Raw genomic sequence first — 24,453 nt, 5'->3', positions numbered from 1 at the left:
CAATAACGCAGAGATTATGATCATCATAGCAGCACAGCCATCAATGCAAATCGCAGGCTACACAGCATACAGGCATATCCTGTCAGGTGCATGGTCTATCGTCTGCTGGCCATCGTATACTGCTCTCCCCTCTCCCCTTAAAAGCCTGCGTTTTGCTCAACTTCAGCAAGCAACAAATACCATCCCACAGTAGATTTCCTAGCACGCATTCCACCAAAGCTGGTTGCAGATTCAAACGGGCTTATGCTTCTGTATGTACCTACATTGTACAATGGCAAATAAAGCAGCAACTGTATAAGGTTAAAAAGCAAGCTTTTGGATAAAAATATTCGGTTGGTTATATTGGATATTTTTGGTGAAGATATGTGCTCAGGGCTGCAAGCTTTGTGCTGTCATGACATTTTGCATAATGAACTGATAATCATCACCTTATTCCCTTAAATTCACCATATTTGCTGAAAATAGATGTTTATCATTACATGCATGTTTTTAATCATTATACAAATATTTTAATGCATGTGTACACTAGATTAATGGAATTTTCAATGGTTCAGAAAGTAATGGAATTTGGATATCATTAAGGAAATGAAGTGACAAGGATGTAATGCATGAATTCGAATGGAAGAAAACAAAGATTCACTATCTTGGCTAAGATATTCTTCATTGTGTTCCTCATCAGTGATAAAATGTTTGACGCTTCAATGCTACTGGATGCCAACAGCTACTATGAACAAACAAACAAACAAACAATCAATACACTGCATACAACAGACACATTGATGCCACCTGGAGCCATATTGCACATCAGCATGCTAAACACAAGTACCAATGACATCCTATACATATACATATTACCAGACACGTTATACACATTATATCATGTTTTTAAAGTAATATATGTCTTGTCTCACAGCAACCTGGGAAACAGGCACCAAGCACACAGGATAAGAATGAATTCCTACATGAGCTGATGGTCGCATGCAGGGGTGAGAAACCGATACGATTGCAACATTTCCAGAAATACCTCACGCATCACGGTGAAAATGACAACATGCCCAATCTACCAAACGATTTAGACTTCTGGCTTGAAGCTCAGAGATTCAAGGTTTGTGCAATGCAAACAGTTAATAAAGATCTGTGTGTACAATTATATGTATGTATGTATATACATGTATATCCACAAAAGCTCCCAAAGAATTTGTTTACAAGGCAGATATGTCAAAATACGAAATTCAAGACCAACTTTAAAACTTTCTCGGAGAATTTGAAAATGTTCATGTAGATGGTGGAAATTTGCAATTTTTAAATAGCTGTGGCTAAAACTAATGTTTGCCTTCACAAATTTTAATTTGTTGTGAACGCAGTATATTCAGATTTGTAACATTTTTATGGTTTCCCTGTTGTTTGATCTGTTTAAACAATTTGCCAAAATCTTGCTTTCTTTCAGGATGCTCATCATGCGTATTCTGATCTTGTACTTCTGAAGAAAAAAGTTGAAGTCATCATAGACTGTTTCTTGGATTCACAGGCTTCATCATCGTCAGTTCAGGTCAGAATCATTTGTAACAAAAAAGCAATGCACTTCTTGTAATGCTGATTATGACTGTGATTTTCTCCTTAGAACAGTACAGTGCCAGTAACAAAGTTAAACAACTTCTGTCTGTGTATTCCTATCTACAGATTGATATCCCTGCAGATATTGCACAAAAGTTGATCAGACACGGTGAGAGTTACATCAGAGATCGTGGCAAAGATCCCCACAATCCAAACTTATTTGATGAAGCACAGTATACAGTATTCAAGGAAATGTTACCATACTGGGCTGGTTATCTGCGACAGTACGATGCAAAGAAGCTGGAAAGAGCTCCATGTAAGTTGTATGATCTTCTCTTGCTAAAGTCAGCATTAAAAAAGTTTGTCTGTCCACATCAATTCTCTCAATGATGGTAGCCTCAGGAATTGTTAGGTGTTTCTGTTTGTGAGACAATGCTGGTCAGCTAACCCTTTCACAAGTTGTTCAAATATTCTGTCATGTGTATATGTACTATCCAGAGTGGACCAGTCATATAGATTACCGATGGTAAACTTGACTCAGTGTATTGCATAGTATATGATAACTTTAATCATGCTGTAGTTATTCTCATATTTCAAGTTACGTCATTCAAGATGTGCTTCTGTACACTGGTGACAATCAGGATGGCACGGTTTCCATCTGTCTATTGTGATGTGGAAGCACATGAATTGGTAAAATTGAATCGTCTTTTTTGATCTAATTTCATCACAGCCATGTCAAAAACGCAGAAACTGACCAAAGAGCGGCTGAAGGCATACTTAGAGATGGAAGAACCAAGCACTGTATTCAGGCTTCCATCAGTCAATCCAAATGCTAAAAGTGGTGCCACTATCATCACATTTTCCATCAGTGAAGGACTCCAATGGAAGGTAAAGTCTTTCTCTGTTGCATCAAGACTTCTGTGGCTCTGTATAGTTTATCTTCATTGTGAAAAAAAACAGTGTTGAAGAAAGTGCTGGAATAGTGTGGTTCACAAAGGAAATTGGGGATCATGTACAAATCATTCACTCGTTTTATACTATCATTTTGACTGTGACCAATTTATTCAATATAAATTCTTCATTATCATAATCTCTTTGCTTCAGTTTTCTCTGTCATTCTACACCAAATAGCTCCACATCTGCCATTTGAATCACTATTTGTATTTGATAGTGTTGCTTGCCATTTGTCAACACACCACATCTTCCATGTTGTGTGGTAATAAATATAAAGTAACTTATTTTTTCCAATATGCTTTACAGTACTTCACAGTATGTTGGAGTACAATTTGCATTGAAGTACATTTTTAAAAAAAAAACTTTTTACAAGGTATCTGACACTTTTCTCTTTTGCTCCCATCATGCATGCTGCTACTACAGGATCGTTTAAAGTCAACATCAACCCGCAGTTCATTGGCTGTCTGGCTTAATGCTTAATGTAATCATCATACCAGGTTTCCGTGCTGTGCTTTCTCTCTCTCTCTCTGCTAACACATGTTACAATTTGGATTTTCTTGTCATATTTTTGCCACTAACTGTCAACTGTGTCTTTGTAGCAATATCAACTAGTTTTTTGTTTTTTTAATCAAAATAGTCAAGTGTGTTTTTTTTTCTCTCTCTTGGAATTTACATTTTACAAAAAAACTCATGTATTCTAAGGATTTTATAAACATTTTTTTGTTTGGTGAACATTTTTTCCATCAGGATGTTGAAGGTCCAGTTGGGGAGAGAAGCAGCAGCATGGCCACAGTGAGTCAGGCTGGTGGATTTACTAGTCGACGTGAGAGTATGCTTGATTCAAAGAGACCTGGAAGAGTATCAGCAGTGTCATCTGATGGTTCATCATCAACTGCTAGACAGAGAGCACCAAGAATAAACATTGAACCACCCAGAATCAGTGTTGCCAGTGCAGCCCAGTGATGTGACAGAGGTTGTAGTGTGCTGCAGATAAGACTACTGTCAGGTCAACGTGAATACTGTTACATGCTCAAAATATACATGTATGAATGTGTATATGGACCATGGGGCTGCCTGGCGAGATGGTGGACCCTGTGATAGCTCTCCCAACTTGCCTGCCTCTCGGCTGCAGCTTTTCGCCTCTCTGACACCAAGCACGCATATAATGCGTAATAATTCTAGCCTTGGTACAGCAAATAGAATGACCTGCCAAACATCCTGTAAACCAAGGGCAAATATGGAATATATTGCCCAGATAACTTTGTTATTGAAAGCATTTTAAGAAATTATGACCCGTCCAAATATTCTGTGAACCTAGGGCAAATATGGAATATATTGCCCAGATAACTTTGTCACTGAAAGTTTTCTAAGAAATTATGACCCAAATGTGACTCAAGATTCAACAAAGTAGATATGTAGTTGTAATGAACAAACTGGGACCAAAAATCATGTCTAATTAATTTGCAAAGGTGATCTTCCACTTCTGTAATTCACTGATATTCTTCCTGTGTTGCCTGACACTAGTGTCTTGAAAAATTTACAGAGAGTGTAAAGTCATTGAGGGAATATGAAGTGTAAATAGTCAATGTACGAAGCCTTCAATGCTGTTTGTTTCTATAGAACAGGTCCATTGTACAGGTCTCATTGAGCCGGAGTAGACGCAGACATATAACAGTTTTGTTAAAAGATTCAAGTAAAAATGCAATATAGGCCAGTGAAGATTGTTACTATAAATGCAAAACTAGAAATGACCAAATCTGTGTACTAACCCTATGGACAAGCTTCATATAAAATAAGATTATTGTTCTTATATGTTTCATATTCATAATGAATACTAGAAAATCTCAAGATTGTTCTCTCTTATTTCAACCTAAATAATACCACTTTTATGAGTTTCTACAATTGTACCTCACAGTTCATAACAGTATTAGTATTTAGTGTAAAGAATCATGGATGTGATACTCAGTGTTGTATTATTGGATTTCTTCTCTGCTACCTTGTTTTTCCAGTATTCAAAAAATTCACTGAAATGAAATGCTGTCTTATCAATTTGACAGTGCTCATATTGAAGTTCATAATTTTGTCTTGCATTTCAACCTAAATAATACCACTTTTATGAGTTTCTACAAAAATTAAGCCAAATCATTCAGTAATGTTGCTGTGATACAGTGTGTGTAAAATTGTCCAAAATATGTTGATCTCCTAGTTGTCACATGCAATTAATCTGTGTAGCTTACATGAACACATAGTGCAATGATCCAATCAGGTAATTACATGTATTCAATGAACTAGATATCGCAGTATACTGCACACTGCGTCTGGGTGGCTATGAATGACTATGGGTGCATTGTTATCATAATCGTGGATGGCTTTGGAACCAACGATTGCACTTTTTGTAGACAAATGTAAATAATACATAGACTGAGTATTTATTGTACCACGGTACAAAGTCACATGGGAACCTTGATTTGCTCAGCTTTTACATATTTTATATGCTTTGTATATTTCTTGATTAATGAAGGAAGTCAGAAAATCATGTAAAATTCCCATGGCAACAAATAAAGTACGAAGAAACTGACATCAGTCTCATCGTGTATGTTCATGTAGAACATAATATATCATGCTTGTAAAAAGCGAGATCTTATTGTATGACATAGAGACAGAAAACCTTGTTCATTTTGCAGAAGTGTACCTTGTGTGATACACGTGGGCAAAGTGGACTTAATCCAAAAATCTAGCAACATATTTACATAATGATTGCAATTTCAAAAGAAGACTAAAGACAGAAACGCCTCATAATCTTCTTAACACCTCAGTTAATCCTGATCCTGGGCCTTTTCGAGCCGGGGTTTAAGAACTGACATGTACAGTCAGTTTCAGTAAAGCGAGAAAGTAGCTAGAGAGATCTGGAGAAACTAAGTTCAAAAAATCTCTACATTTCATATGCTTCCATATGTAATGTATGGGACAGTTGTGTGCAGTTTTCCTGGCTAGTGTGTGACTGAAAAACTTTAAGAATTTACATTCAAGGTGCTTTTTGTCTCATAATTTGTGCTGACATTTGTTTTATATCATTTATGCATATAAATGAACAAAGGAAACGTACATATTAAAAAATAAAAGTCTGTCTTTATTGTTTATAACTTTATCAAAATGCTATGAATGACACACTAAAGTCAGTATCCTTCAGTCAGAATAAATATTCATACTAGCAAAATCTTTGCTAGATTTACCAAATTTGCAAAATGCGACATATACTAAAGAAACAGTATATTTCCAATTTTTTTAACCCCTCAAAGTCCTGGACTACTTATCAACAGAATTCATGGTACAACTATTGAATCTTCAATTCCAACCCACACAGTATCTGTGATGAATTTCATGACTGGTTGGTTTGACTTGATTGCTTCAAGTGCCTTTTCCTGTAAATGCTCTATGAATGGATCTGATGTCACCATGCAGTACTCAACGCTATTCTCTCTGTTGGGTTCAAGAAATACCAGTGGACAAATCAGTTACAGGAACAACTAGCAATATCTGTAATTGTTTGAAACTAACAACATAAACCAAAGATGTTATGTGTGTGGTGGATGTTTTTAGCACATGTACTACCAACTGTGTTACTGCTCTTCCTGTTCACTCATTTGCATTTTCAAGGGACAAAAGTCTTCAAAGTCAAAAAATAGTAATGCTAAAAACAAGTACCGTACTTGAACTTTTACCCCTGACTATCATGGTTAGTAGAGTAACCACCTTACTATCAACATATACAATCTATAAAATTGTGTCCGAAACACCAAACTACACCGTCCAAATCATCATAAACATGAAAATTTTGGCGGTCGAACCATCATCAGTACCACAACCACATTGTGCCCATAATTACATGCACACAATTATTCAATCATCCAGTGCCCAGGGTATACATCATAAACGTTACCAGTGTGTTAAGAACTTCACCAGTCATTCAACAGAATTTACTCAGGTATACAACCTCTGGTGTATGAAAGAGCTCCCTCAACAATGCCGGTAGACAACGGAGATGCAAGCTGCAGTTTTACCCTGGCTATGTAAATCCACAAATAGATTTGCTAAAGTGTACATTACCTTGTTGCACACGATTGCTGGATGGTTATCAACGCACAAACTCCATGGTAACAAGTTGAAAACGTTAACTGATACAGTGCCTCAGATGAAGTCTTCGATTGGATAGTTTTCATTTCCACATCATAGTAAAGATTGTTAAATTTCTCAAGATCACCTGTTGTTAGGTAACAGACAACAAACATTTACTACTGTAATCCCTGTTTGTTTTTTAAAATCATGTCAAAATGTTGTTCTGCAGGAAAACTCATAGGAAATGATCTTTGCTTTGGATGAGATAATTTCCAAGGTTATTGGACAATCAACCATCAGTCAAATATATATTACCTCATAGAGTAGAGATTTATGAGCATCTGGACAGTAGAGATACAGTGGTTTGATTGACAGGCAATGATTTCTGTAGATGTGTATGAGGATGGTCAAACACTTCCTTATATGAAATTAATTATTATTTTGACTTGCTGGTCACACAACTTCCTACAAGTTCCTTCTGGTTTTACATAAAACGCAGCCAACACTTGACTTACAGTGACTCTCCAATCACCTTCAAAATATCTGTATCTCTTGTTGAAATATGCAAATTACATTTGCCATAATGCAGTTGGTTTGACCTTGAAATTGTTATATTTCTGGAGTGGTGTTGGGCACAGACAGGTGTTTGTCTTGATCAAAAGAGGGTTGTAGATACAGCATAACTGACAATCTTACCATCATGGCTCATATTTTTACTTGATACCGGTGTTATCATTTCACGGTACCATCTGATGCACACTGGTACGTAGTCATCTTCATCTTGTGACCATGACGTGTACTGTGAAGCTGTAGTAAGATGCAATCATTACATGTACTACATGATTTCATGTTTTTAACCTCTCGCTAAGGCCAGAGAAAAAAAAAATCTTGTTCATCGGATTTTTTGGACCAAGTCCCAGGAGCGGCGAGCGAAAATTTTTTTTTTAATTTTTTTTTAGGCCGAAGGTAAACGCGGTGGCATTTTTGCACAGATGCAGACAAGGCAAGATAATTGTTTCCCTTTTTACCTGAAATATCTCAGACAAGAAACACTGATACTGGTAACTGAATTCAATACTATATTTCCCAACAATAACATAGGCCATTACATTCACAGTTAGTGTTTGCACAACATATTCTGAGCAGTTCAACATTCTCTCAGAATAAAACTGAAATGTGCAGCAAATCACTGAAATTCAACAATTCAGTATTGTCCTTTAATATTGTCCTGGTGGGACCTAGCATCTGAGTTTTTTCATTTTACTTGGCCCAATGTTTTGGCCTCTTTACCACTGTCTATATATACACATTTTACATAATGGTCTAACAACACTGTACTGTGATCGGAGTGAAGTTATATAGTCATCATTCAGATCGTACTTTAACATTGACGCAACCATGTGTTTTGTCATTGCCTAAATTTTTATACTTTCGATGCAATTTTCATTCAATCGGATGCACCGTCCATCTGCTGTCACGATCTTGTTGAACAAATCGCCGAACGTAATATCAGGACAAACACTGCACTGAATAGCGTCTCTGGAACTAACTGTTGGCCATCACGTCGAATGTTGGCGTCCAAATTAATACTCATGTGATATGTACTAACCTTTACAAAACTAGCAAATTTCTGGCCAAATCGACCCACTTTGCGTCGTGATTCGCCAAATTCAGACGTAACAACAACGTGTTGGCGGTCAACTAAGTCCGAACACGAATGACGTCTCATTCAGAATCCCGTGCCCGCGAAAACCCGACACGGTGTAGGGCGACCAGTGGCAGTACTAAAAATATTTGTAATGCGGAAGTAAGAATTTGCCGCGATCAAAAAAAAAAAAAAAAAATTCCAAATATGCCAAAGTAGAAGTGGCGATTCCGATGAACAATTTATTTTTTCAACCTCTCGCTAAGATGGTTTAGTACAATGCTGTTTCTTTCCAATACGGTCGTTGGACTTCTCAATGAGGTGAATGGCTTAACCAGAATTCAACAATGCTTACAGAAAGCATACACAGTTACACAAGGAAATCAGAAAAGAGCTAAGCCAAGACTAATGTGCAGCATCTTAAAGGCTTTCAGTAAATTGGTTGGCTGATGAAACTCATTGGTTTGATTTAATTTTTTCCAAACGGCCAATCAGCTACTCAATGGCAATAGTTTCAGTCACGATTGCAGCGTTCAGTTATAAATCAGCAATACAATTCTCCTCTGCCTTTTTTCATATTTTTTATATTTTTTCTGGAAGATCTTTCTGTTTCTGTATGAAAATCATCCGCATTTACTGAAATTCTTTGGACCACCAAGATATCTAAAGAAACTCCAATGCCACAATTTTAGAGTGCCATTAGTTACCTGTTGCTATGGATTTAAGAATGTTCTTTTTCTCTTCTTTGGCATTACAAACCATAAGTTGTTGTTGAAGGTCTTTCAGTAAATACTGCTGCTGACAAATTTCCTCTGCCACTGGATAGATTTGATTGTATCTACAGAGAGATGGATGGGAATGAAAAATAATTATGGAAAGATATCCATCATATTCTATGCTTTGTGATCTTCACCCTTTCACCATGCAACTTTGGTACAAACCTATTGTAATGTGGAAACTTTCACTGAGGAAATGATGGTGAAAAGGTTAATTCAAAATATTCATCGTGACCTCAATAGAAATGCAACTGTCAAGTACCCTATGACCTACTTCAGTACCTTGGACTTTTGATGGATATGATGGGAGTGGGGGAGGGGGTGGCACTCTCTTTGCACATCATATTGGGCATAATGTAACTGCACTTTAACCAGTTAATCATTACCATAACATTTCAAAGTTATAAATCTTGCTGCACTCAAGCAACATGCATCACTTATACGCACCATCAATAATTTTTTGCAAATACCTTGAGATATTTTATTTCAGCAACATATTGTCAAAGATGGAGTATAAATACCTTCTTACAAGTAACATTAACCTCTGATATTCTCAATCATACACTTCTTTACCCGAGTTTGTTGTTGAATTTTTTTTCAACTGATTGAAGCTTTTCTGATTGGTGGAAACCTTTAATCTTAAGTGAATGCAACAAACAGCCTGTCAAGCAAGTGGAGGGTAGCCATCTCTTGCTGTTCTCAACTGTTGGGGGCGCACTTCAAATATCAGCAACTGTATACATGCCTTACATCTTGTGTTTGACATTCATGAGCAACTCATTATGGTTGGGTTTGAAAGACAGAACCAAAGTTCCAACAAGAGTACTTTGTCAGATTGCTTACTATGCAAAATTTTCTCATCCAGTAAGAGTTCAATTTGAGGCTGTACTCATTCAGTGCATGGTAGTTTTTATTTCCATGGTAGAAGCTTTAATTTCACAACCATGACAACTACTCAATTGGAATTTTTAGAGTCCCTTTAGTTTTGACTGACACTGTCATATAAATTAAAGATGAGGTTCTTTATCTTACATTTCATAATTAGTCTATTCATAAGAATGAAAGCAATGGCAATTTCGAGATGCTTTGAAAGAACGTTTCTTTCAATAGTTTTGAAGTATGGTGCAGGATTTACTTTTGAATTTTGGAGAAAGAAATATCCATTGTTGAAATCCTGAGTAAGATTGCAGTTATACTTTATAATAATTGGGTGAAAAGTTTGACATTTTCTACAACACACAAGTTTTCAAGCAAGAGATGAAATCCCTTCCCTAATTTTTGGGTCTTGTATTAATAATCTATGTCAACAAAAATACATAAAGAAAATTGGAAATAATAGTTTTGTCGACTGAGAAAAAAAATTACTTACATGTGGTCATTTTCCTTTAACTTACTCCGCTGTGCCTTGTTACAACACTTCTCTATTTTAGAGTCTTCTTTCAGCAAAAGTTCTTTTTGCTCTTGACAACTTTCTTCTAGTTTCTTTAACTGGTTGGCAAGAGGATAAAATAAGAAAAGAAGAAACTGCGTCATAAGTTTAGAGCAACACATATAGATTGTGGCCTATATTGATTTATTAACTACATCATAGTTCCTGCACTGATACTAGAAGCAGCTTTGTGGGATGGGAGATAAAATGGCCATAAATTTAGAGTTGTCAAATTGTGTTTTACTAGGACTATTGTGATAATTTTACAATGGAAGAATTTGATGAGTACTCTAATAAATGAGCTGCATAAATACTTTTTTGAGCCGATGGGTATCTTTGAAAGGAAAATAACCTGAAACTTTCAGTTCTATTCCAGAACTATTGTGGGTCTATTCCAGAATTATTATGGGTTTTTTGAATGCCACTTTTTCTGATCAGCCCAAATTACACTATGGCTTGAGCTAAGCTCGTTCACATTTTGTCTTGCGACACACACATCAGTTACTCCATGCAACACTACTAACAAGTAATAAAAAATTTCTAATTAATCCTCTCAACCTGAATTTCTAATAGCCTACCTCGATTATTCCTGCATATAGCAGTTTAGGCCTGAAATGGTTAAAACTTAGAAGTTCTCCCATTTGGAAAATTTCTGTCTCTTCTGTCATTGATTGCAAAGTTCTGCATTTGAAGCAATAGTGAGTCACTGTAATGTTGGATGGTATATCCATTATTTTATTCTAGAAACCAGATAGTAGATTGTCACCTTCATCTCCCTGACACTGTAATACAAACCATTAGCTATGCAAACACAATGCATTGTCTAATATGCAATATTACTGTTGACAAATGAATTTCACTCTGGACTATAGTATGAATTCAGTTGTCAGCAATAAGACTGGACATTACATACACATATACAGGCCATGGTAACAGGTCAAAGGCTAGGCCAGGTTTCTTTTAGGAGAAGAACAAAGACACATACAGCTTGTTAAAAAATAGCGTCAATGATATGACACTGTGCTCCTCAGTGCATTTAGCGATAGGGATGCAAGGAGAGGGGTTTGGGAAAAGGGTTGAAATGTGAAACTGTAATAAACCTATTGTTTTTTTAGCAGTGTGCGTCCAGCTTGGTAAACATGCCATCTTGTACATGAAGGCAAAAAACATAATTTTCACATGTCCACCAAACTTGGAATTTGCATAGATCAACATAGATCATCCAAATTGATTTATCTGCAAGATTTTGTATGTTCCTTGCTACAACATTCTGACCAAATTGAATTATAACAGGAAAACAAGCACGCATGATTGGACAGTGTGGACTGTGTATTGCATGCACTACATCTGCCGTGATGATGGATTGCCAGACGACCACACTGCATCAAAGAACTGTAGTTTAAAACGAAAATATAATTCTAAACAAACTCTCTTCGCATCATTGATAGCCTTGATTTTCTTTGGATATCGAATGGACACATTTATTAAAGACGTCACTTTTAGCTTGTCATTGATGGTGAAATGATATTTTTGCAGAAACTTGATCGGTCCAGCCAAGTACACATGCTTACTCATAACAGCTAGCTGGACTGCGATGATCACAACATTGTTTTGTGATATTCTGATACAAAATTAAAATAATTTTATTAATATGTCGCATTGACTATAAAGTTACAAACGTTTCCTTGGGTGTTGAAACATGTTGCATAGTGTGTTACAAATCAACACACCAAACAGCAATGTTCATGTAAGAACAACCTGCTTGATTTCCATGGACTTTCTGGTCCGCCCATCACACTGGTATGTCTGATTCCCCTCTAGCTACGGAAAATTCTTAGTAAAGTTTCAAATTCAGTCTCAAAAGTTTTGAGTAAATTTCAAAATTGATTGTATTAATTAAATTGTCAGTTATCAACAAATTCCTTTTGTATGCCAATATAGCTCATCTCAGAACCGGACATACTTATGTACACACAATATTTGGCAACACCCTGACAATTAAATAATCTTCAACAGCACTGATTTACATTTACAATTATTCTATGTGAAGTAATTCTTCACTTGCAGATACTATGACAGAAGAGTTCAGCACTGCCAAGATATGAGTATAGCACACTGAATTTTGAACCAGAGTTATGAAATGACTGAACTGTGTCACAATAAGTTTCTTTTATTAAATCAGTCGTTTCATTTCTTCTAAGATTGAAAAGACTAAAGGTTAAGGATATTAGTAACTTTAAGCCAGGAAAAAATACCAATAAGTGGAAAGGATCAAAAGAAATCACTTATTTCTTTCATGTTACAAAACCAGAAAGTAACACATAATTCTAATTTAAGTGATTTAAGGCTAGTTTTACAAGCTTACTTGTCAATGTTTGATGATGAAAAAAAAAATAACGCAATTATACGGTGTCGCTCAAATTTGATCAGAATTGGTATATACCAGTATGGGTTACCAATGATCAACAATAAATGTTGTTTCTATCTGTTCAGTGGAGGAAAATTCTACGTTGATGTTATGGCAATGATTTCTGCACAGTACAACCAGAAAAACAACAAGAAATATTTAAACCAGAAAAACAAGAATGACAAAAGTAATTATTATATAAGGTTTAACTTTAGGTACTGGAGGTCAACTTTAGCAACATGCATAGCAGAAACAAGCCCCTCTTAGTTTAGTATAGACGGTCTTCCCCCATCTACTGTCTATGGTTTCAGCTGGTCTGTTAATATGTAACAGTTCATAAACAATGACAGGAAATGAGTCAAGATCAGTGGAGTTTGCCTGTTTCTCACTGGCATGCCTCCTGCACATTTGCAGGATTTCACTTTTTCTTACCTCATTTGCACATTTTTGACACTAATGTGTTCATTTGAACAAATTCACATCTCAACCCCTGCATCTACCTGTACAACAAATACTGAGATTGTAGCTTTGGCGGTATGGGAGCCTTTGTGTGTGACGGACATACATTCGCACATACCCACAAATATACAGACACACAGACATGCAAATCAGATGCAAATGAACTGATTCAGCTTATACGATAACCTCACATTCGTACACCAAATGTGAGCTAACAAAAAAACCACGAATAAACCTCAAAAGCAACAAAATTCCAAGCATAACATTACACGATGGTTCAGAATGTTCATTTACAAAGTTCACTCAAAATGTACTTTGAAAACGATAGTATTTTGACAGCTGTAACCGCGGCTACTTACTAAAAGTCTGTTGAAAAAGAGTACTAAATATCGTTGTTTTTCAGGTCAACAAGTGATTGAATCAGAAACATGTGTCATGAAACAGTAAAACAACAACTGATAAATAAGTCACTTTTAGCTGCATGATTTAGCCTGCCAAAAAAATTTTATTTTGTAGATAAATAATTGAATTTCTTACTTTTTTATTTTGTTTGTTAATGAAAAGTCATTTTAATATTTTTAGATGCTTTAAAAATTTCAAAACCCGCTAAAAAGCGACTATTTGGCCAAAATTCAAACGAAAAACAGGAAAACCAAGCTCGAATCATGGGCTATTTCTGTATGAATACTCTCAGTCTCTTTAAGCTTACGCATATTACTCTCGCCGATGCACGATTTTTGCATCGAAATTTTTCACTCATTTTCGTTGGTATGACTTTGAAACTCCAGGAAGCGATTGAGAAGAAAGGGTTACCTTGAATTATTGAGGTTTTTGCTGATAATTTGCCAAATTAAATGAGAAAAAACACTACGCAAATTTCCACACAGCTTACACACAGTGTTTCAGAGGCCGGCCTTTCATGTTCGTGTGGTACAACATGTGATCATGGAGGTAGTAGGAGACTGAGGTTTCTTGCACGGTCGCGCCGATGAAATGGGAAGCTGAAATTTTTGCTCGTAATTTTACAAACGAAATCGTAAATCCACTCAAAACTTCGTATTTTTTGACATATTTGAAACCCATGAGGAACGTAATTCATTCTCCCCTGCACAGTAAAAAGGAGATCGAAACGACATGCATGTCAGACCAAACGCACGCAAGATGTCCATCAACATCCACCAATCTCGTAATTTACACTGACAGAACAAAAACAACATGATCGAGCATGGACGTTCTAACGTAAATGCATTATTGTCTGTCGCATTTTCATGTAAGCCAAACACTCCACACGTACGCTCTAAATTCAATTATAATGTCAATTCAACACGATCTGGTATTTTCACAGATAGTGAGTGTGCAACGTGAATGGTATGCCATGGAAGTATGCTATAGTCGTTAAATAACACTGATCACGTGGTGTGACAAATAGTTTTACAGAGTTGTGATCACGTGGTGTGACAAAATAGTTTTACGGAAGTTGTTGACGGAAATGACGTCAATTTTGCCTCTCCCAATTCTATAAGCTTCCTCAGTTACGTAACTTCGTCGCTAAAAATAAAATGATTTTTAATAGTTTCTCTTGTGTCTCTCCTATTTCATACAAATCTTTTGGAATTTGGTAGCGCAGACCAGTGATTGAATGCGTTACCTTTGAGTCTGTGCAGTAGTGAGTTAGTTTATGTGATTCTGGGAGAAACTCCACCATATAGCGTTCATCCCACTCATGCATTTGATATGAAAATAGAACACAAAAATCGCGTTCACCCTACTCAAACATTCACAAATCACAGACTTGAACCAAGTCTACTTGTTCAGCTAATGGAGCTTTAATCACAGAGTATTGAAAGACATTCGTTTGTAGCATGCATCTATTCACCAGTGTTTTGTTTGTCATTGATAAAGGGCTAGCTGCTGCGACTTTTGATGATTTTTTTCTCTATTTTTGCGTTTAACATCAACTTCTGTATACAGTTTCTTGTTTTACTACTAAATGTACAGGTGCCTGGAATTGCCAGTGTGGTATACATAAAGAGATGGGGGTCCCTTCTCTCTCTGTAGTATACACTGGCAACTCCAGGCACCTGTACTGAACGCATGCTGAGATACACCATAGACAGTAGAGGGTCTTCCCCCCCCCCTACTGTCTATGCCTGTGGCTGTACATGTGTAGACTGCACTGTTATTGTTGACCCAGTCCCACAGGCGAGTGGAGTAGAGCAAGTACCTCCATGAGTAGAGTAACAAAAGGTAAAAGAAAGATCTCAGCAATTCCAATTGGTCCGGCCTACAATTCCAACGTAAAATAATGGGTGTTTGAACATGTCTGGGGGAGTGGACCAAGAACTTGCAAAAGTGACAAATAAAACAAAAATAGTGAAAAAGTCATGGCCCTTAATTAAAATCTTGACATTCCTGGTCACCAATCAATGAACGTCGCTCGTCGTTTTATAAACATGTAAAGCACTACAACACGTGGGACATTCATTTACGTGCTCTATGTTTTTTACCTGCTCGAGTTTTCCCTCTAACTTTTGATTTTCTGACTTGATTCTATCGAGAGCAGTTTTTATCTCACCCTCGCAACTCATCATCACGTCTGCGCTCAACGAAACAACTTCGATCGCCTTGTTTTATTTTCCCATAATGCAGTTTACCTCTTTTAGTCTGTTCGTTGTTTCTGTTCACAAATGTTTATTTGCGCATGCCCGGTACAAATCAATTTCCTTCCGGGAGCCCGTCAAAGACGAATTCGAGCGATAAACCCGAAAGTGGTTGACATAATGCCGAGCAAGAAGAAGAAATACAATTCGCGGTTTCCACCGGTAAGCCAGATTCCTAAGTGATAAACTAAGCGTGCTTTCTTGTAAGCACTTTATAGAAAATGCGTTATTTTTCGCTTTTCCTCCAACAGGCAAGGATAAAGAAGATCATGCAAACTGATGAAGATGTGGGGAAAGTTGCAGCTCCAGTCCCCGTTCTTATCTGTATCCTTTAGATGTTCATGTCGTTGTCAAGATGAGCAACAAAAGTGTTAAAACTGTAAATATGTTCGTTCTTTGGTACGACCATGGCAATGCCAAGCGGACAGAAATATCACCTCGGAGTCGGCACAGACGGTATGGCCTGTACTACGTTACTATGTATAGTATTACGCATTGACCAGACGCATTGTAAGTTATGTTTTGACTGGCACATAGTGTATGGCAGGCAGAGTATTATGTCATTGTTGATGTGTAGCATTACCCACACTCCCTTCCTACCTCCATGGCCACACCCTCTGCCACCAGGAAAAGTTACAGCACGGCTACTTTGTAACAAAGACTCACTTTGAAAATAAATGGATATTGCCATAGTAGCTTCTATTTACAGCCCATTTTCTCATCATTTAATTTACAATGAAAGCTTGTTTAGTATTAATTGTGTAGAGAGGATGACTTAGGAATGGTGATGATTCAGTTTTTAAAACCTTTGTTTGCCTACTATCGACAAGTTAGTATCTATACTCTTAGCAACGTTGAATTTTTCAAAGAAATACTACAATTTTGTAAAGCATGTCTCGTCATTTCAAGATCACCCTATGCTGGAAGAAAGACGGTGTTTCCAAGGAGTTCTCACTTCTACCTTCGTGATGTTTCCTTCATCATCATTCCCGACACGTACTGCAAAAGTAGAATGGTACCACAATTGCCATGCTATGTTTATCTTAAATTGTCCCATGATATTAACAGAAACCCATTACCCTTCTTTTGAATCTTCAAACTCTTTCATTGACCAAAACACAGTTTCCTTATTTGAGTTAAGGAGTCAGTTTTTTGATCACCAAGGGAACACTCAGAGCACCACAAATTAAGTAATAATGGATCCATGCAACACCAGTGTTCAAATTTCAAAGACATTTTTGTGACCTTTGAGAGCTTTCAGATTTCAGATGGGTTGATTACTATTTCAAAAATGTATTCTCCTTGAGCCCTGTTTCTAATTTTAAATGCAGAACTCTGACCAACCGGTGAAAGGTCAAAGTTCAGCAAGATAACATATTGCTACATTTCTTTCAATTCGGGCTTTCCTGGAAAGAAAATGAGGAGCATTTCATCATAACATCTTCTGTCAACTCAAAAATTTATTTTTTGCATTCACTTTAAAAAACAGCCCAAACTTTTTTATTTTCCATAAATTAGTATAAGTGTGAAAGGCAATGAATTGTATAATCTTTGTTAATATAATGATGTGGAACAATATAAAATCATCATTTGCACAACGAATAGCAGACATAGTGTTAAGATTATAACTCATACATGGAATTTAGGTCGTAAATTATATTGGTACATGTGATTTGGAAGAAGTACCATGTAAGTAGTATGAAATGAGAGTACCCAAGAAAACTTCACTTCCCAACTGAACAGTAATAAGTTATAGCAGGTAGAACAGAACCACACAGTGGCATCTACAAGGCACACTTTTTCCAATCCGATCAAAGTGAGTTGTATTCCTTGATCCATTGAATTGATACAGCTAAAGCCCTAGAAATATTTGTGAAGTCCCTTATTACAAAGGCCAATGAGCAAACACAAGCCAGGAATGCCAAGACAATGACAACAGCACACATGTAAGTATCACAATATTGAACTTGGCACCTTCCATCAACATTAGCCAGGCTCCTGGCTGTGGTTCCAGATGCATAACTGAGTGTGTGTGCAGCATTATATGATGAATGCAATTACAAAACTAAAGCCTGGTCTACTCTGCACAAATGTCCCCGATGAACATTTAAAGGAAATAAGTAGAACACATTGTTGTATGACTGGGGTACTAAATGTGTTGACTCTACGGCCCATACAGTATTGTAAAACTTCAATAAATTATGCACCATATGAACAGTGTAAAATTTAAGTGATGAATTTATAGTGGTAAAAATAAAATGAAATGCTGTCATGACAGTGTTTTTTCCACATCTGCTGGTGACATCATCATACCTCATGAACATTTGATATAAACGGTATTTGTGCCAGTTAGATGAGTCTGTGGTAGTTAGCGATCAGTCGATTGCATTGGTACACTGAAGTAAAATACCACAGCTGGTTAGTCTAGAAGTACATGAACCTCTACGCCGCCTGCTTTCATTTCAATGAAAATGTGAAGATCAACATATCAAGTGTTTGAATATCCCAATTATACTAGTATGGTGGTATTTTTTATGACAGTCTCTCTGTTTTCTTCATGTCTCCGTCAGAAAACAAGGCATACTGAATGAAAGCAAGTTTGATTTTTTGAAAGATTTGGTGCAGGACATTCCTGACATCACAGCCGATGACGAGGAAGGAGCCACAGGGTCAGAGGTCAAGCCTAAACAATCAAGGTAAGCTACAACATGCAGGTCACAGAGCCACGCCAGCAAAAATGCAAATCTTTGTGCACACATAGGTCTGGCTAAAATCATGTCTAATGATATACTGGTAGGCAAATAAATTTTACAGTTTTTCAGTCTCCTGATAAAGTGCCTACAGCAGTTTGTTACAATATATCCATTGTATCACATTCTCATCAAACAGAAATTTCCTCTGTACTTGATATACTAGTATACGAAAAGATTCAATCATGTCTAGACACTCAATGACCTCTATCCTAACCCCGACTGAAAAATCTGTGTGGAAATAGAGTACTAGCTACAACTGACACAGCAAACTTATCAAACATGTAAATGAGTTCAGAGTAATTTAAATATTCATCTGTAGGACTGTTTACATAGAAAATAACCATGTAGGTCATGACAATGCTGTCAGTCAACACTGATGGCCAACATATCAGAATTGCTCAATGTGGTAAAGGAAAACAAGTACAGCACATGTGTGCTGCACTGATTTATTATACAGGCAAAGTTAAACTATTCGCAAGAATCCACAGAACTTACACTCTTGTGATGTTCGATTGACATTCAATAAAGACAAGGTATGAAATAAACAGAGAGAATCGATCTACGACACAAACATTTCAGCTTCACAAGCAGTTCACAAGTTCATATTTTAGTTAAAGCATGTCAGAAAGAAAAAGCGTGAAAAATGATGCCAAAATTTTGGTGACCAATTTCTGCAATCCAACCTCATCTATGATGAAGCTTCCCAATTTATCAATCATCCACAGTGGTAAGAGTAATACATGTTTGAATTGGACACATATATTCACTTAATTCAGTCGTGAAATTGGTGGAGAACTGGGAGAAATTGGCCAACATGAGTGGTAAACGATTCACACCATAACGCACACCAGTGTGACCAAGTTAATCTCAGATCCACTAGCACACAGGCTAGTAGATAAAATAGATCAATAGCCCAGACTCAATTGACTCAGTCTTGTCAACATTTTAGTCACCAGAGCTGAAGAATTCACTTGTCCATCAGGCTAGTAAATGCAAAAACCTACAAGCCCAATCATGAAAACTACTAACACATGAGTGTTTGGGCAGATTTGTTCACTAGGACATTTTCCTTTCCTTTAACCCTTTTCCTGCCAGCCAGTATCACTTCCCCATCAGCCAAGACAGTATAAGCGGTATTGAGCCAAAACATGACATATTTTACTCTCTTGGTTGGGTCAGTTATAGCATCTTTAGTCCAAAAAATTCAAGTTTACAGTATTTATGTTTTCAACAGCCTTCAAATGTACAGTATTATGTTAAAATACACCATATGGAATATGTTGTGTTGCATTAATTTTAACCATCTTGACCTGGTGGTTAAATATGGACTTGGCAGGAAAAGGATTAACATTGTAACTTTAATAACGTAATTATTCTCACAAGTAAGCAGGCTTTCAGGTGTGCTGATATGAGCATTGTCAGATGCTATAAAATATTGAATATTCTGTTTCAGGCAAAGGAGGATACAAAATTGTAAAACCAACACAAGGTCATCTTCTTCAGGAGAATCAACAGCTGAGGTATGTACTGTTCCCAAATGGATATAAACTAACAGTGACATTATCCAGCATTTGTCAATGACCAGTCATGTCATGTACACATTGGCACTGTAGTACCTCTTGCACTTCTTGCTGTGTAGTATAATTAGCATGGCAGTTCTGAATCAACTATAGCCATGGATCAGGTGAACTTTTTAACACATTAGTACAGCTGTGACCTGCCTGTAACCTTTTAGTTGGAGTATTAGCTGTACCTAACTGTTGGATTAGTGAAATACCTCATTAGTTAGTTCCTCATGTTTTCTGTTTGATTGGAGTATAAATGTTGCCGATTCTCACTGTCAGAGTCGCTTTTATAGAGGTCAAAGGGCATGGTAGGAAACAATGAGCTTCAATTCACGTAAAACAATCTGGAGAAAGTGAATGGAAGGGGTTACACAAGCAAAGACCCGTTATGCGAGTGTAGGGTTGAGGGTCCCGTCGTTTATTGTGTAATCATTAGGGCTTCTTTCAAGGCATGAAAAAGTAAATGATGCTGCTTTGCTTTCATTGTGTTTTGTTTTCTGACTTTGTCCACAGGCTGATTCAGATATATCAGATGATGAGGACTCCAATGACAAATTAACTATGAAGACATCACAGCAGTCAGTGCATGGTGCTGCCACAGCCAGTGCTCCAAGCGCCAGTTGTTACAGCCTACCTCATGCCATGCCCATCCCGACATTACCCACAATGCCACAGATGCCCCAGTTACCCATGATACCACAGCAGCCATCGTTCATACCACAGATGTATATGCCACCACCATCAAGCAGTGCAATCGGTAGTTTACAGAGCTCAAGTAATAACAATGATAACGATGACGACGAGGACTATGATTCGTGACATATTACAGCTTGATTCAACCATTTTTCAGTGACATTTCTACTTATCAGTTCTTTCGAAGCTGTTTACATGTCTCATATTTGGCTTTTTACGGTACGCTTTGGTAGTCCTTATTAGGAAACATAGACGAGGCAGTAAGATGTCTATTAGTGTCAGGAACCTTCTGATGATAGTTAGAAATTCCAGCAAATGATGATCCAGAGACGTCATCAGACTCAGTGGATGTTCGACACTTCTACGGTGAATACTAATTTTTTGGTCAAGATGATGAATATAATAGAAGAGATGATGTTCTTGTTCCACTGTTTCAGACAGTGTGCCATAGCTGTAATGATGGACTACAAAGCAGTCATTTAATGGCATTTTAATCAGAATAATGCTTTGACATCCTTGAATTATGGACACATCCTGCTTAATCAGCCATAGTCAAATTGGGTAATAGCATTCATCAGTTATGCTGTGGAACTTCAAAACATGTAAATTTTTATGATTTAGATAAGATGCTGATGAATAGAAGAGAGATACCAAAGTCATCAGTCCAGTATTTCACCCTCAAAAACCAATAGACCTTTAGTAGAGCTTTCTTTCCAATATGGTCTATTTTCTTTGCTTGTGTAAATAGTGAGCCTTACCTCACTTGTCCTTTTTGCCAACGTGAGAAAACTTTCTCTCCAGATCATTTAAGGAGCAGACCTAGGAAGTCAAGAAACTTACTTGGTGTTTTTATATCATAAAATGGTTGTACAAGATTCAATGTTTGGAAAAACCAGAGTATCATACATGTGCCATCAATTAAGATTTAAACCAAGTGTAGTGGACCTTTGCTATACGCATTACTTCGTTGAGTAATCAAATGAGTTTCTAATAAGTGACTCCCTTCTGATGTTTGTGCAGGAATTCACTCATTGAGAGTTTTTAACAGAAACAAATGTGGTTGTGTTGTCATTATTGAAAATTATTATGAAAAATTGGATCAAAGACCATCCTAGTGTCTTATGATATCTTTGTCGAATCTAATGACACCATACCTGTACCAGCATCATATCAAATACAGGGATCCTAGCAAGTCCTTTTGTCTTATGTCTTCTTCAACCATACAGAAGGAACACTGCATGTTCAACATTCACAGGTGCAATCGATTGGTAAGAGACCGCAATTCCTGTACACTCCAATAGTGAAAACGATAACCATGGTCCTTAGATTTGTTGTCACCCCTCCCCCTGCTGCCAGCAGACCATTTTCATGACCCCTCTGTGACCTCACATCCTGGTATGTTTTGTGCTCAGCAATATTTTAATTTCAAATTTTTTGCAAAACGGAAAATGCAGATATTCACTTGAAAATAACTACAGCACCAATTTAATAGAAACAGGAAGTGTGATGGTGACTGTGACGAGTGTTCAGTCAAACTTCTGGATTCATACTGTTGAACATACCAGGATGTAAGCTCATGTTGGTGTCATTAAAATAGCCAATTGGACTCAGACATTAAACATGACATTAACAGTGAAGGTTATCGTAGTCACTTGCACCATTCAAAGTAAAAAAGTGATAGTTGAAATTGCCATTCGCCAGTTCTTACATATTTTCATTTAAGTAACCGTTTCGTTTAAGTCGTCATGTCTAACACTTTGCATTCCCTTTGTAAGATAAATGTATTGAATTGATTTTAGTGGTCTATGAATAATGACTGTTTTTGAAGTAATTCAGTGGAGTTTCGTTACAAAGCAATCTAAAAATGAGTCTTGACTTTAGATTTTTGAGAGGGAATTTCAGGGGTGAATTGTTGCATATTTTTCTTGTAAAGTGTTTTGTCCCAGTGGAATATTGAGTGTCTACGTCAACAAGACAGAAAATGTGCAATGAAATGACATCATAGTCCCAATTACTGACCAGCATGATATTTTCCAATAATCAAGTTGGTATCATGCTATGACCAGTCACCACACTCAATAATAGTCACCACCTGGCCTCATCAGCAAATGTACAATACTTTGTATGAGTCTGTGTAATTTTATCTATAGTCGTACCTATACACCCCTACATTCCCAAATGGTTCAGCTTTGACATAGATGACAACAGGGTTGTACCAAAATGGCACATTTTTTTCCCAATAAAACAGACAGATCGTGTCTTTTTTTTTCTAATAACCAACATGGAATTTGCATCATGTTTATGACTTGTCAAAGGGCCAGTACCGGTAGTTGTATAATTTGATGGGTTTTCTTTTTTTTCAATTCCATCTCTTGGTCCACTCCCCTTAAGATTGTTGACACACCCACTATTTAGCTTGCCAACACAGTGTCTATATGTGTAAAAATGCACTGTTATTGTCTATGTATGAATTCTAAGTCCAGACCAGAATACACATGTCAACAATAATGATGCCGTTTTCACATGTACAGGCTGAGTTTACAAGCTGAATATCGTGTACCTCAATGCTTTGAGGAGTAGAATAAGAACCTGTAGTTGACATTACAAACAATTATATTATAGCTTTGTCATGATGTCAATACCAGTGAATTTTGTGATGTCATCCCCCAAATTAATACTGACAATGTATCTGATTATCCAGAATCATGCCCCCCCCCCCCCCCCTACCCCCCCCCCCGATATTCCTTGACATTGCCAAAACTATAAAATAACAGCAATGATATACCCCTTCCAGCCCATAATGGATTCAAGCAAACTTTTCACTCCATAATGTTCTACACTTTACCTCGTACATTATGTTGAGCAAAATTTCCTTTTGTCGATTATGGTCCTGGAGAGGATACACCATTCCATAAACATATCGAAAAATATCATCAAAGTTACAGCTATTGGCCATATAAGTTGTGAATAGTAAGATTGTTTTTTGTACTTTGGCGAAATGAGTGTCTTCATGTTGCCCAAGGTGTGAGAATATTACAAACACAACATTCATCGTCCAAATGCCGTAATACATTTTGACGAAAACAAAAACATGCTCATCACAGAGTATTGTTTCTCAATCACAAAGATTACAGACATCAACATCCAATCAAAACAAAGAAGCATGTGTCTACTTTCCCTTGCTCAATGGTGATAATCCAGGTTGGACTGCATTCATTTTGCCTATCAGTGATGTTGTCATATGTGGAGCTTTATCAGACAGGTAGTAGTAGGTATACTGTAAGTTTTGGACTCAAAGGGCTGGAGGCCCATAGGTGTCATGCGTCACGACAATGTATGTGTGTTCTGTGTTTGTGTATTGATCCATCTGTCCATTTGTAGTTCTAATAGCTAAAAAAGGACTGCTTAAAATGTCTTACAATTACATACATAGCACAATCTT

The 24,453-nt window shown here is 36.9% G+C and overlaps 3 protein-coding genes across 23 annotated transcripts in view; 2 read left to right on the top strand and 1 right to left on the bottom strand.

Annotated features, from left to right (window-relative positions):
* The window catches only part of LOC139150175 (regulator of G-protein signaling 22-like), a 35,088-nt gene extending 30,002 nt beyond the window's left edge, over window positions 1–5,086 (top strand). For all 21 annotated transcript variants that reach the window (XM_070722383.1, XM_070722376.1, XM_070722375.1 and 18 more), the window contains 5 exons: window positions 914–1,105; window positions 1,448–1,549; window positions 1,681–1,870; window positions 2,285–2,442; window positions 3,256–5,086. In XM_070722383.1, coding sequence (XP_070578484.1) covers window positions 914–1,105; window positions 1,448–1,549; window positions 1,681–1,870; window positions 2,285–2,442; window positions 3,256–3,471 — 858 coding nt within the window. In that variant the 3' untranslated portion in view covers window positions 3,472–5,086. The remainder of the gene's footprint in view (window positions 1–913; window positions 1,106–1,447; window positions 1,550–1,680; window positions 1,871–2,284; window positions 2,443–3,255) is intronic.
* Window positions 5,087–5,616: 530 nt separating this feature from the next.
* Window positions 5,617–15,984, bottom strand: LOC139150178 (uncharacterized). Its single transcript, XM_070722385.1, has 6 exons — window positions 15,848–15,984; window positions 10,415–10,533; window positions 8,977–9,107; window positions 7,321–7,431; window positions 6,616–6,769; window positions 5,617–5,988 (listed from the first exon to the last, which is right to left on the bottom strand). The coding sequence occupies exons 1-6, from the start codon at window positions 15,929–15,931 to the stop codon at window positions 5,832–5,834; spliced, it is 756 nt and encodes a 251-aa protein (XP_070578486.1). The 5' UTR covers window positions 15,932–15,984; the 3' UTR covers window positions 5,617–5,831.
* A 50-nt stretch (window positions 15,985–16,034) lies between these two features.
* Window positions 16,035–23,287, top strand: LOC139150149 (dr1-associated corepressor-like). The gene is made up of 6 exons (XM_070722332.1): window positions 16,035–16,162; window positions 16,252–16,324; window positions 17,853–17,946; window positions 18,571–18,696; window positions 20,207–20,273; window positions 20,832–23,287. Exons 1-6 carry the CDS (start codon window positions 16,121–16,123, stop codon window positions 21,135–21,137), a joined length of 708 nt encoding a protein of 235 aa, XP_070578433.1. The 5' UTR covers window positions 16,035–16,120; the 3' UTR covers window positions 21,138–23,287.
* The last annotated feature ends 1,166 nt before the right edge of the window (window positions 23,288–24,453 follow it).

This window comes from Ptychodera flava, chromosome 14 (assembly GCF_041260155.1).
Source record: "Ptychodera flava strain L36383 chromosome 14, AS_Pfla_20210202, whole genome shotgun sequence".
NCBI classification, from domain to species: Eukaryota; Metazoa; Hemichordata; class Enteropneusta; family Ptychoderidae; genus Ptychodera; species Ptychodera flava.
Note: the sequence above shows the minus strand (reverse complement) of the source record. Positions and strands in the feature narration are given on the sequence as shown.

What these genes read in the sequence shown, in the direction of transcription:
- LOC139150149 (XM_070722332.1), top strand. Translation starts at nt 16,121, where the DNA reads ATGCCGAGCAAGAAGAAGAAATACAATTCGCGGTTTCCACCG. An exon ending in ACAATTCGCGGTTTCCACCG is followed by an intron (nt 16,163 to 16,251) that starts GTAAGCCAGATT and finishes TTCCTCCAACAG; the next exon opens with GCAAGGATAAAGAAGATCAT. An exon ending in ACAATGACAACAGCACACAT is followed by an intron (nt 17,947 to 18,570) that starts GTAAGTATCACA and finishes TGTCTCCGTCAG; the next exon opens with AAAACAAGGCATACTGAATG.
- LOC139150178 (XM_070722385.1), bottom strand. Translation starts at nt 15,931, where the DNA reads ATGATGAGTTGCGAGGGTGAGATAAAAACTGCTCTCGATAGAATCAAG. An exon ending in TAAAAATATGAGCCATGATG is followed by an intron (nt 6,770 to 7,320) that starts GTAAGATTGTCA and finishes ACCTAACAACAG; the next exon opens with GTGATCTTGAGAAATTTAAC. An exon ending in CAGCAATCGTGTGCAACAAG is followed by an intron (nt 5,989 to 6,615) that starts GTAATGTACACT and finishes TGAACCCAACAG; the next exon opens with AGAGAATAGCGTTGAGTACT.